The 13,655-nt window shown below is 39.2% G+C and overlaps 2 protein-coding genes across 3 annotated transcripts in view; one reads left to right on the plus strand and one right to left on the minus strand.

Annotated features, from left to right (window-relative positions):
• The first annotated feature begins 774 nt into the window (after positions 1 to 774).
• Positions 775 to 7,019, plus strand: tmx2b (thioredoxin-related transmembrane protein 2b). Its single transcript, XM_067498790.1, has 8 exons — positions 775 to 1,079; positions 2,642 to 2,702; positions 3,031 to 3,144; positions 3,682 to 3,758; positions 3,852 to 3,958; positions 4,052 to 4,117; positions 4,266 to 4,395; positions 5,282 to 7,019. The coding sequence occupies exons 1-8, from the start codon at positions 891 to 893 to the stop codon at positions 5,459 to 5,461; spliced, it is 924 nt and encodes a 307-aa protein (XP_067354891.1). The 5' UTR covers positions 775 to 890; the 3' UTR covers positions 5,462 to 7,019.
• A 603-nt stretch (positions 7,020 to 7,622) lies between these two features.
• The window catches only part of zdhhc5a (zinc finger DHHC-type palmitoyltransferase 5a), a 37,094-nt gene continuing 31,061 nt past the window's right edge, over positions 7,623 to 13,655 (minus strand). For both annotated transcript variants that reach the window (XM_067498789.1, XM_067498788.1), the window contains exon 12: positions 7,623 to 12,936. In XM_067498789.1, the coding sequence (XP_067354890.1) occupies positions 12,693 to 12,936 (244 nt within the window). In that variant the 3' untranslated portion in view covers positions 7,623 to 12,692. The remainder of the gene's footprint in view (positions 12,937 to 13,655) is intronic.

Raw genomic sequence — 13,655 nt, forward strand, 5'->3', positions numbered from 1 at the left:
TTGTATAAAGACTAAACGTGTCATAACAACACATACATAATAATGGTAAATTAATACCTCAGAGCCTTTGTTTTTTGTGATGTACAGTGGAAAAAATATTGTTGTATCCAACATAAATTACAAACAGAGCCACTGGAACCTCGTGTGGCCAAACCTGCTTGGCCAATCAAAACTGAATCTGACTTTTCAGTTTTTTTGTTCATATTTATCCAGATTTAACAGTAGGTCCATTTTACAGTATGTTCATCTCAAGGTACCTTTACATAATGAATCCATGACTTTTCCAACAAAGGTGCGTTGTAACTCAGAGGCTATTTACCCTGCAAAAGATGCCTTGGAAAGTATTAGGCTAAAAATAAATGACTCTTGTAATTTCTGGAAACACCCCGGACGATCCTTGTTTCATCCGTTTCTCCAGTGTTTCTCCTGTAAACACTTTCGTCCTGATTGTCCTCTGCGCGTCGTTCCTCCCCTTTAAATTCGCTTTTCTTGTTGTTTGGCCGAATGGAAAGTTTGATCAAGCTAGCGAGAGTTAACAGGAAGCACAGTAATACAGGAAGTTAGATCTTTTACTTTCTATGTCGATTTGGGGGTTATTACGGATATAAAGACCATGCGAATGTATTCATGTATACTGTGTATTATCATAGTAACTTAAAATCGGTTTTCGAATACAGTAACATACATTTAAACACAGCTCGGTATGTGACGTGTAATTATAAAGGGTTTTATTTTTAAACCTCCAAACCGGAAGTTCTTTCCAAACTACCTTTAACACTGAGCTAGCTACAGCTGAGCATTCATTTGAAGCTAGCTTCTTCAGTAGCTGGCTCGGTGGCGTCTGGTTCTTTTTCCCGTTTTAGCGGTCCAGTGCAATAGCTCATTAGAAAATGGCTCTCCTGACACCGTTATTTGCGTTCCTATATCACCTGCCTCAGGTGTACAAGTGGCTGCTGAAGCCCTACTACATAGCGTCTCTCTTTATGTCCATAGCCTTTCTAGCTGTCCGCAAAACGCCTGGCATCTGCGACAATCTGGCTACACAGCGAGAGGACGGCAACTCCTGCGACTTTGACTGGGTGCGTAGAACATTTTAGAAAGTCATATTGTTTTCCGAGGACTGACACCAACTACCTACTTAGTAGTTAGTTTAGCTTTCCAGTGTATTGGTACAGCTGTGGCTCCCTGGACATCAGGATGGCAGCAAGGGCCAGGTGGCATTAGCTGTTCTAGCTTACACGGTGTGGGCCGAGCTATGGCTAAAAAAAGCTGGAAATTCATACTGTCGCGCTTATTAGCAGGGATACGCGAGTTAAAATACAAATAAAATAAAATAAAATACCACTACTAATAATAAAGCTATGATTATAAATATCTACAGTTATTGAAGGTGTAGACGCAGGCTTACTCGTGTCCAGTGGTCCAAAGATGGTCCAGTCCACAGATCGTTGTATGAAAAACACTGGACAGTTATCGAGGTCCACGTTCCACAATTGAGCCTATAGAAAAGTAATAACACAGAAAAGAGTAACGCAGAACACGCTAAGACACCGTGTACTTTCACAGCTACACACTTAACTATCCGCTACTGCTTTGAGCCAATAGCTGTACACAAACATCGTTTCCTTAACAACGGGTTAAGCAAAGTATAAAGGCAAAACACGTCACTACAACGTTTTATACGTCACAGAGACACTCAAACTCATCTCAACGCACTTTACTGAATAAAGTCAAGACTATAAAGATTTGTAGAGAAAACCCAACAAGCACTAGGCAACAGTGGAGAGGAAAAACTCCCTTTAACGGAAGAAACCTCCAGCAGAACCAGGCTCAGGGTGGACGACCATCTGCCTTGACCGGTTGGGGTGAGTGGAATGTGGCGTGAGAGGAGAGAGGGACAAGAGAAGGAAAGGAGCTCTGTGCAGTTTACCAGCAGTCTAAGCCTATAGCAGCATGACTAGAACTACCTATAAGCTTTATCAAAGAGGAAGGTTTGAAGGCTAGAGTTAAAAGTAGAGAGGGTGTCTGCTTCCAGAATTGTAACTGGGAGCTTGATAGCTAAAGGCTCTGCCTCCCATTCTACCTTTGGAAATTCTGGGAACCACAAGTAGACCTGCATTCTGAGATCGAAGTGGTCTACTGGGATGATATGGTGCTATGAGATCTATATATGATGGACCTTGAACATTCAGAGAATTATCTGTAAGACGCAGGTATCCTGACAGATGGTTTTCCTTATTTCATTAGACCTATTTATTTACACTGCGTTACTTGAAACGGAGTGCGAGTCGGGGCTTCTTAAGGAGGTAGGGTCATTGGAAACAGCCAGTGCTGTAGATAGTTTATTTTTGTCAGCCCACAGGGGCCCCCTACTGGCCTAGGGCCCCCTACTGGCCTAGGGCCCTAAGAAGTTGCCTGCTTTCAAGGAGCACCTCTGTTGATGGGGAATGTTTGGAATAAGACTTAGAGTAGCGGCGCATGTGCCAACGAAATGCCAACATCTCCTTTAAGGAATTAACAGTACAGTTCAAATGAAATCTGCTGATCCTAACATGAAAAGCATGTTAATAGCAGTCTTAATAGGTCAAACCAGTGTGAACAGAAATATTGAACATGTCCTGTTCATACCTTGCATTTTCAGAGAGAAGTGGAGATCCTCATGTTCCTCAGTGCCATCGTCATGATGAAGAACAGACGAGCAAGTGAGTAAAATATGGTTGTGGTTCTTGTTCTGGGGTGTATTGGTCCTGCGCTACAATATGATATTTCATGTAACAACTGCATAATAGTATAAAATGGCTGAACCATGGCCCACATAAAGTAATGAGGTTTAATCACACAAAAGCGTTTTAAGGATTGAGAATATAAACTGTTTTCATAAACACTTAAGAGATTAGTTGTGTTACCCTGCAAATGTCGTAATGGCTGAATTTAATAAAACAATTTTGCTCAGGATTTTTGATAACAGCTAAACAACTTTCTTGCTTTATTGTGGAGAATAAAAAGTGTCCGTGTGTCTGTTCATAACAGTAACGGTGGAGCAGCATGTGGGCAACATCATCCTGTTCAGCAAAGTGGCCAACGTCATCCTGTTCTTCAGACTAGACATCAGGATGGGTTTACTTTACCTGACGCTCTGCATAGGTCAGTCCAACCTGAAGCCTGACGTCTTCTGTGTCGCTCGCATCATTGAACAATCAGCATGAATTAGTTGATGTTGTTTTAATGATCTGCATGTGTAAAGTAACTAAAGCTGTAACGTACATAACGGAATATTTCCCTCTGTATTGTAGTAGAGTGAAAGTAACATGCGATGGAAATACTTTGTAAAGTACATTAATTTCCCCCAAATCACAGCATGAGTAAATTTTCTGTATTAGTAACATTCAAAGTAGCTGTAATGGTCCACGGTAACTATTAGGATCTACAATGAGAAGAATACAAAAACACAGATGACACAATTACTTGGATTATTCTGGTGAAGTTTTTGACAGTAAAGTAATAATTAAGCCTGTGAAATGTCCACAGCTGTTTTATGTAGAGTGGGTGTGTGGATTTTAATGAACTTTACTTAAACACAAAAAGTTATCAAAGAAATGACCGTTACTGTTCTGTTAGTTTTCTAAGAAATCGCTGACACTAATCCCAGTGTCCTCTGCTGTTGGTTCCTGTCTCTTGCAGTGTTTCTAATGACCTGTAAGCCTCCTCTTTACATGGGACCAGAGTACATCAAATACTTCAGTGACAAAACTATCGACGTGAGTAAAAAGTGGTTTGTGGCAGCAGGTCGACCAAAAGCAAAGATTTGTACAGTTTCTTTCTGAACCTAAATGAAAACTGTGTGTGTCTAGGATGAGCTGGAGAGAGACAGTCGTGTGACGTGGATCGTTGAATTCTTCGCCAACTGGTCTCCAGAATGTCAGTCCTTCGCTTCGGTCTATGCGGATCTGTCTCTAAAGTAAGGTTCCATTTGTTCAGTCAGTGAAAGGAAGCAGTGCACTCGTTAACATTTACCTGAGTGATTTTAGTTTTTTCTGTTCCTGGGTTTCAGGTACAACTGTTCTGGCCTCAAGTTCGGTAAAGTTGACATAGGGCGTTATGGAGAGGTCTCCAAGAGGTAGGACACTTGAGCTCTTTCATTTTCATTCTCTTCTGTTTTTAGGACGTTAAGCTCAATAATGGGCTTTTTATTTAATCAGAGAGGACAGAATAAAAATAAACATGCTACTATTTTTCTTTCTGCTTGGCTTGAATCTGTTCTGCAGGTACAAAGTATCTACGTCTCCACTGTCCAAGCAGCTTCCCTCACTGGTGTTGTTCCAGGGGGGCAAGGAGGTGATGAGACGCCCCCAGGTGGACAAGAAGGGAAGAGCTGTGTCCTGGAGTTTCACTGAGGTCTGACTTTCACTTTCTCTGTAGCTTCATGACAAAATAGTCATTTGTACACTAATTTTGACTTCACTTTCATTGTTAGGCTAAATTAAACACTGCTTAAATGTCAGGACAGTGTTTGTCAATTTAAAAAATATTTATGTATTTTGATGAATTGGTTTGAATATTGTAAAGCCATTCAATGAGCATTATCAGTAAGTGCTAAACTCACTTACCTAAAGGTCCAGACCAGTCACCCACTGAATACATTAGAAGCATTGAGATGAAAAAATTCTGACAGTCGAGCAGCTGAAATCCTGTTTCAAGCAAGAATGTGAGTAAGTGTAGTATTTTTAAAAGAAGAGGTAATGCAACACAGGTGGGAAACGTGATTCTGTCCCAGCTGTATTAAGTGTTGGTCTTAAATTCAGAATTAGCTTTTTTTTCTTTTTTTTTCCAATTATTTAAAATGTCATTATTATTATTGAAATGTTGTCTCTGTACCATTTTTATTAATAGGTTTCAAATGCCTTGCAAATTATTACATTCTTTTTCATTTAGAAATGTTCTGAAACAAGCTAAGAATCCAGCTTGGGTGTTTAATAGCATCTCTGTAGTACCGTTAGTACAGGATTTTCATACCCAGCTCTTCTGAGCTTTTCGTTTTTTTCAAACATCAGTATAAATGTGTTTTGTCGCCCATTGGCTCTTTACAGCCATTAAATATAAAGATGCAGAGAAACAACAGAGGCCATGAAGGGACTTGAGGTAAAAGGTCAGATCTAAGACATCAGAATTGCCAACCTCAGCCCGTCTTGTGAGCTTTCCCCAACAATCCATGTCAGATTTAGACTTTAGCTTTTAAAATGTGTGCAGCCTTCCATTATTAACACTTGTCTCTTTCCACCAGGAAAACATTATCAGAGAGTTCAACCTGAACGAACTCTACCTAAAATCCAAGAAGCTCAACAAGACCAAAGGAGACAAGGTCAGCCAATCCCCATTCCCAACGGTCCCCGAAGAGGAGGAGCCAGAGCAGCAAGGAGCAAACGATCAGGAAGAGGAGTCCGAATCCAAGAAGGACAAATAAACCTGTCTGGGTGGAACTGGTCCAGTTGTGCTCCTCCACCTTGTCCTCACTGTCCCCTGCTCTGCCTCCCTACAGCACCATTTATTTCAACATCATTTCAAAGCTACAAATCAACACAGCGGTCTGAAGTCCATTTCCCGTTCGAACAGAACACAGAACATTTCAGTACTTGTAGCGGAGGAGCAAACTGAAGCAGCTGTTAAAGGGGATTGTGATGCTGGAAACTGGTCTTGGAAACGTGCTGTGTTGACCTGTGTATTAAAGTCTACACACCACATTTCTGCTGGTTCAAGCTGTGAAGCCAGAGTGAGTCACTTGTTACTAACCAACAGTGCGGAGCAGTGAATGTCATTCTACTGTAGTTTTTTTATGCTACTAATTTAACTAATTTAATTTTTAAAGATCAACTGTATATAAATTATGATTCAGTTGTACACAATGTATTTGACTAATTAATTTGTTTGTGTAAAATATTTGGGTTCTAGTTTCCTTATGGATTCGAGTTTGGATATTTCATTCAAGCTTTTCAGCCTGAACATTCCACTTGTTTTCGTTACTTCTTTAAATCCATGTTTGCCTCAAATTAAGATGAATATAAACCTGTTGCTTCATTAACTTTGGAAACTTTTGTTTACCAGCTACATTAACTCTTTGGTTATGGATGGTAAGCAGTATTTTTTTGTTTTTAGAAGCAAGCAGTGCTTGAGCAGCTGCAGTAATCATATTCTAATTTGAGCATGGTGGGTTTTTTCAGTGTTTTCGAAGCAGGCAGACATTGTGCATTTATGAATCTAACACACTGTTAAAAGTCACAGTACATATTTTAATCAGACTTACCGCATTAAAGTTGCAAGTTCGTGACTGTTGTTCAGCTGACCTGACATGATGTGCAGCTCATTTTGAATCTAAACCAGAACTACCAGCTGTTTTCTTCATTGACGGTTGCATAAAGTTGACTTAAACCTGATTGCATCCTAAAAAAGGAGGCAAAGTCAGTCTAACTTACTGATCAGACACAGCTGCTGTTAGGTTGATTTAGGCATAATACACAGTTTCTGCCCAGCTTTATCATAATATTGATGCATTTGTGGGTTGATTCTTTTTAGTTGCATCTTTTCATTCAGCTTTTCCTGTTGTTTTAGCCAATTAAATACTGTATCTTACTCTGACCCTGTAAGAGCATCTGCTCATAGGAGAAATTCAGCTGCTTTTAAAAACTAAATTCCTTATAAAGTGTTAATATGAATCATCAGATCCCCTTTGGACCAGATATTCTGGGGCATTTATTGAATTATCCAAATTGTGCTTCTGTTTCTCCATAACATTCCTAATCAAGATGTTGAGTAGTTTGATGATTAATAGTTTTGTTATACAACTTTGTGATTATTTTTAATTATATTTTTTGTTTTGTAATGTACACTTTTGAAATTGATTTGACCTTTTGACCTTTGCATTTCATCAGCACTGCACGCTGACGCATGTGTGTATATTTGCTGCTGTACGTAAATGGAGACATCTGGCCTGGTTTTATTAATACAGTAAACAATGTGTACATGAATAGTAGCTGTGCTGATTTCATTCTTTAGGGCATTTTAATAGTCATGTTTCACGTGGAGCAGAAAAAACCTAAACACATCATCTACATATTTGTCCAATACAGTGAAAAAGCAGCAATAACTCTGTTAATACAGCCCATCAACTTCAGCCTGTAGATACACAATGGTTGCTGGGTCACAGCAAGTACGTATGACCACATGTGAACCTGCTCTTTAACTTGATGCAGCTTAAAAGCTTGATAGTTTCCTTTACTCTAGTGTCCTCCCATGGTCATAATGAATAAATGCACTGGAGATGGCGACGCAAGAATCTGTCAGGTGGAAATGCAGCCATCATCACAGGGAGTTTGATGCTTCTACAATCTGAAAGTCAGTAACTTTAAAGATGCTGCAAGGTTGGAAACAGCAGTTTTCATTTATTCGAGCAGTAAAGATAATAGTACTCGCATTCAGGGTGTTACCTCAAAATCAGTCAAAGTACTCAAACTCTGCTGCTACATTTGCTGTGTGAAAAGGCTCATTTCATAGCCCAATCTAAGAACCTCACAGCAAGAGTCTGTCCAGGCAAATGTCCTTGTGGCGTTTAAGTGAAAAGAGCAACAACATTGTTCCACCAGTTTGTTTAAAGTTTATTACCAATCCTCCAGCCCCTCACCACATACATACACAGACACGCTCACACACACACACATCAAGCTGTACAGTACACTTATTTGTCATTTCTTTGACTTGAACTTGGCTTTTCCAGCTTTGGCTGATCAACTGCACAGGCAGAAGAGCCTGTTCATACTGTGCTGCTAACATGCTCCTACAGCTCACTCTCTTCATCTTGCAGCGCTTCTGGTCAAACTGGGTCAAATTACAGCAAAATGTAAAAAAGAAAATTAAAGCAGGATTCTGTTTCTCTTGAGTTTTATAATAGTTTATGTCTGCTTAAATTGTTTTGCCAGAGCATCAAATATTTCCAATTATGAATAATGGTCCTAATGCTGATTACATGAGTTATCACAAAGGACCCACACAGCTACCAAGCAATATTTGTAACTACTGCTAAACACACATCCAGCAATCTGTTGCACCAGTTAGTTGGGTCCATGTGGATTATTCTACATTGGCCAATGGCTCAGAGACAAACACCCAAATGTTGGTGAGATTCCAGTAAAAAAGGGCAAAAACCAGACATCTGAAGGTTTTTGTTTCGCTTAGGTTAGATTTTGTAAACAATGCAACTTACTGATGGAAAGTTGGCTAATTTTTATGGATGATTCATGTTTAGCAGGCAAAACTAAACAAAAACCCACTGTTTTAATAGTGTCTACTAATGTACATTAATCGAGACTTTAGCAACATTTTCCATTTTTTAAAAACGTTCTCAGGTGAAGAACCTGCTCTGCAAAAATTCTCCATGGCACATTTACGCCTCAATAAAAATGTAAAGAAAATTGAAGTTTGAGTCATATTTAGGTGCATCTGCAGCACCTAAATCCATATTCAAATGAACACATCTTGTTTTTCAATTCAAAACGTACCACAGAGTATTTGGGCCACTTTAAATATTTCATGAGGAAAAGTAACTGTTCAGTTGAAATGACAGCCAGCTGCTAAAACAAACCACCTTTTTCCAATTATGATTACTTTTTCGTGATTTATGACTAACATGCTCAAATATTACAACCCACTTTGTGAAATTAAGATTCTGTAATGTGACTTTTCCAAATGAGGTACATTTCTCATTGACTCCTTACCTATTATGTTCTGGAATTTTGAGAAAAAATAAATAAAAAGAAACTTACTTCAAGGTGGAAATAAAGACAACTTGAGCCATTACTGAAGGTGCAATATCAGATTATATACAGTGGCACTTTAATGTATGTGAACCCTTTAAATGTGTAGCTGAGCGAGAGCTGATTGTCACACATTCCCTAAAACTAAATCAAAAGGAGCTGATTAAACAAATTACACAATTAGATTTTTTCAATTAATAGTGAAAATTGTTTAATTACACTTATTTGTATGTTGCAAAAATATCTGAAACTCATTTGAAGGGGAATTCGACTAAAATGTCTCAACAATAGGTCGACAGTCAGATATGAGTTTGACCTATTTAGAGAAGAGAAATCTTGGTGTTTTTAGCAGAGAAGTTCTAGGTTTTAGCAGGTCAAGTTGAACACTTAGACATTTTTTAGACCACTTTGAAAACAATTTAAGACCTAATCTATGTCAACATGGAGAAAAAGTATCGGTAAAAGAGAACCTGAACATTTTAGCCTGCACCGACCTTTGCTAACACGGAGCCATGATAAGAACCAGGATGAAACATTTTTAGGGTGGGTGTAGGGTGTTTATCCAGTCGTTTGAGTCTCAAATTAATCACAGGAATTTATGTTTGTTAGCGGCAACTGATTGGAATTTGCAATTAAAATGTAGAGCTTCAGCATCAATACCCAATGAAAATACTGAACAAAATTTTTTACATCATCCAATACATTCATTCATTTGACAGTTTATTATGTACATGTAGTTAAAACTAAATCATTGATAATACTTTTTTCTTTCATGAAAGTTAAAATTTTCCTAATCTTATAAAACTGTATAATTAGCTTGTAAAATCACTGTGGAGGCTGGAGTCTCCTGTTACTAACAGGAGTATCACTGATCTCTAACACAGTAGAGTTCAACAACAGCATCTTCCACAATGATCAAAGCTGAGAGCCCCACGTTTAAGACTGTTAACTGTTTCAATACTTTCTGGGCATTTTACGCACCAAGCTTTTATTGCGTGCTCAGTGCCACCTCGAGTAATGTCACCCACTGTTTTCTTGCTTATTCCCTACGTACAGCTCTGCCCTTAGCCACAGAGCAGACAGAGAATAGGGACTGTGTAAACACCATAGCTATTTTTCGCACCGCACCAAACAAAAAAAGATGTTATACAGTAGGAGTTTAGAACTCAACATTCCAATAAATGAATTTCAGACATTTTAAGGATCGGCAGCAACACTGATTACTATTCAAGTCTGATGTTTAAAGTCTGATGGATCTGATCCATCACACATTTTTGTGAGTTGTTGATGTTCACCAGAGTTTGGACTGTCAGGCACATCTGAGAACACTAATGGAAAACATTAAACACAACTGCTACTTTCCCCAGTAGTTGTCGAATAACAGAGATCAAACCAAGAGCGAGATGTTACTAAAGGACTCTTGCAGTACCTAATATTAATGTTTATGAGTCCACCATCACATGATCAATGGTTATCATGGCAGAGTTGCTAGGAGGAAGCTGCTGCCCTCCTAAAAAAACTGCCCATCTAGTTTCCTCAAGGCCAAAATCAATGAGATGAGAACCTTTTGTCTTTAATGGTGACAAAGTGTTTTGTTTAGTTATGACCAAATTATGCATTTGAGCATAAGAACCTGATTCCACCTGTGAAACAGGATGGTGGCAGGATCAGGATTCTGACCTGCTTTGCAGCCTCTGGACCAGGACACCTTGTTATCATTGATGGAACTGTGATTTCTGAGTTCTTTCAAGTAAATTCTACAGGAAAATGTCAAAGTCATGGAGCAGGACAATGAATTTAAACACAAATCATTTTACCAAAGAAGCAGAACTCAGTCCATCAAGGAATTCGTTATTTTAACCAATTGTCTGTGAATTCTGTGCGACCTTGCAATTGAAAACATCAGAAAAACATTTCAAAATGCAACACATTTTTGATGTGTGTTGTCAAATCTGGAATGTTATTCCGCCTTAAAAGGGAATTTAAAATAGCAGGGCTGTGGCCTCCATGTTTCAGAAAGACCAAGTCAACGTCCTGACTTTAATCCTATAGAAACACTGTAAACAACCTGAAGGACAGTTTGTGCATTTGGGTTTATGTAGCTTTAGGACTTGTGTGAAAATCCGATCATACTTTTAATGCAGATCTATGCAGAAACACAAAAAAATTAAAAGGGTCTATACATTTTTAAGTGCCACCTAATATTTGATCTGAGAGATTTCACTTAGTTCTTTGTTATTTTTAAAAACAAGACATTCAGAACATTGCGAATCAAGGTTCCTTCAGAGAAAACAGATCAACTGTAGGGGGGTCAAGCCAAACCAACCAAACTGAAAACACAACCCCTCTTTTACGTCAATATTAAAAACTCTCCATTTATCAATAGCTGTATTTCCATAGAAATTCATATAAAACAACTTCAAATTAAATAGTTGAAATAAAAAAAGACAACAATTTTCAGGACAAATGTTGAAAGAATTAATTTTCTAGAAAAATCTGCCACATCTTAAAGATCCCTTTAACAACAAAAATCCAAAACGCAATTTTCTTTTTGACTTTAGTTTCCTTCCTTCCTTCCTGTTTGTTCCTACAGACGATGTGGTGCAGCCCAACACTGTGGCCTGTGTGTAGTGATAAGTGTACATGCTGCAGTCCAGTATGAATGCCACTTAAAAAAAAAATGAAAAGAAAAGACATCCACATTGAAAAACCACATCATTCTGTACAAACATGGAATCATATTCACATCTAGGAATAAATCAACAGTTTAATTTAAGAAAGAGGGGATCAGCCTTTTTTTCTTATTTATGCCACACAGTTCTTCCCTCCATCAAAAGGCAAAGTCACTCAGCAACATCCACCACAACATTCATGGGCGACTTTCCCTGCAACTGCTGGCAGACTGTCACGAGTTCATGATGGATTCTACTCTCTGCCTGATCATGAAGCCTGTGGCACCTCCTGTTGTGACTGACTGGAAGGCTGCGAATGTGACGACAACCTCAGCAAGCTGACTGCAAGTTCCAGGCAGGCAGTGCCTGGGCTGCATTACTGACTACACGCATTGCAGAAACACCACCTCTTGGTCCACTGAAACCATGCCACCACTCCCATAGGGTGGATGTTGTTTATACATATAAGTATGGTCAGAACTTGTATTAAGAACTAGCTGTGAATGAATTTTAAATGACCCTTAACTTCTACTTAATGGGTTGTCTATGGGAAGCCCTTCAATTTGAATGGATTCTACTTTGATTTTGATTGGGTTCAACAGACTGTGCATGATTTCTTCATTACTATAATTATCATTATCATGATGGGGATTTTTATTCAGTGATGTTCTACACGTGAATGAGAAAATGGTGAAATATTCAAATATTAAACCTCTGCACCACTTACCAGGATGCACTTCAGATATGACCATTAGAAAAATCACAACAATCCAGAGTTCACTGGTGGCCCCAGCGGGTATCAGACTCCTTACCCTGGCAGTGGTAGTGCCTAGCACGGTTACCCAGTACTTGTACAATGCAACACCCAGACGTGACCCAAAGTAGTGCCTCTTGCTACCTTCTGAGCTACAGTGAGGATAAACCTATGAGGAATCTTGGTTCTAGTTTTGGCTAGTGAAAAAAAAAGTCTTTCATACCCCAGGACTAGCATATTCGAGCTGATATCAGTCCAGGTCTGGTAATTTATCAGCAGTTGTTTGCAATAGATCCCATAGTCAATCAGCCAATGAGCAGCAAGATCCAAACAAAATGGCTTATCCTCAAGTGTGTGTCAGCGTTTTCTTGCGTTATGAAAACACAAATTCGTCCCTCAAAGGCAGAACGGGACAGCAGCGACCCTTCGTTTCACTGGTCATCAAGCTCGGGGGCTGGCTGCCACTCAGACAGAAATCTCATAGGTTGTGCCCCCAACGCCTGTCACCTTCTTCACCCCGCCAACCTGGGGCTTGTGGACGGGGCTCTGCGTCAATGCCGAGCTGGGATAGGCCCCTCTGGGCCGGGCCGACAAGCTGACTGGGTGAGAGGGAGAGGAAGGGGCGGAGCAGGAGGAGGAAGTGGAGGAAAGGGAGAAGGCTTGGCCGCCATTAGCCCGGCTCTGAGGCTTCATCTGGATCAGCTCATCCCTGATAATTAAAAAAAGAAAGAAAAGAAAGGATGAGTAGGCAGGACAGGAAGTCCAGAGTTTATCTGAAGAAGATACATAAATTCTAAACCAAGAGGAAAAAATACATTATTTTGCTGTTTGGCTGTGGAGTTCTACAGACGTCGTCCTGCATTTTCTGAGTGTCAATACTGAATATATTATTTATTGTCTTCAACCTGAAGGTTGTCTATGTTTGTAGGGCTTGTAGTTGTAGTATCCTTTAACAATAGAAAGGATTTAGTCTGCAACTGTATTCATCATCATTTTAAGGTACATTCGATAGCACTGATTCTAATGACACAGCTAATCATTAGCTGGAATTACCTCTTTAATTCTATGTTTTTGTGTAAAAACATTATAAAAGTCACCTGATCATAGTGAGTCTCAGTATTAGGCAGAAACAACCTCAGACAAACAATATCATAACTCTTTTACCCTTTTATTATTACAAAAAATTATATAAAAACATGTCAGCAATACTATTTACCCCCTTATACTGCTTCCATAGGATTTCATAAGGGAAATTGCAGCCAGGTGCTGCTAATCATTAGCAGGTCTGCAGACCATTATTAAAAGAAGAGGCTTTGGCAGTTTGGTGGTCTGGAGCATTCAGGTGTATTTGCCAAACGGAAAAGACAAGAAATGGTCTTACATAGGCCACCAATGCTGCAACTCAATGTGGAAAGGATTGTAAAATAA

The sequence above is a fragment of the Channa argus genome, chromosome 3, assembly GCF_033026475.1.
Source record: "Channa argus isolate prfri chromosome 3, Channa argus male v1.0, whole genome shotgun sequence".
In the NCBI taxonomy this organism is placed as follows: domain Eukaryota; kingdom Metazoa; phylum Chordata; class Actinopteri; order Anabantiformes; family Channidae; genus Channa; species Channa argus.

What these genes read in the sequence shown, in the direction of transcription:
- tmx2b (XM_067498790.1), top strand. Translation starts at nt 891, where the DNA reads ATGGCTCTCCTGACACCGTTATTTGCGTTCCTATATCACCTGCCTCAG. An exon ending in TCAGTGACAAAACTATCGAC is followed by an intron (nt 3,759 to 3,851) that starts GTGAGTAAAAAG and finishes GTGTGTGTCTAG; the next exon opens with GATGAGCTGGAGAGAGACAG. An exon ending in TATGGAGAGGTCTCCAAGAG is followed by an intron (nt 4,118 to 4,265) that starts GTAGGACACTTG and finishes TCTGTTCTGCAG; the next exon opens with GTACAAAGTATCTACGTCTC.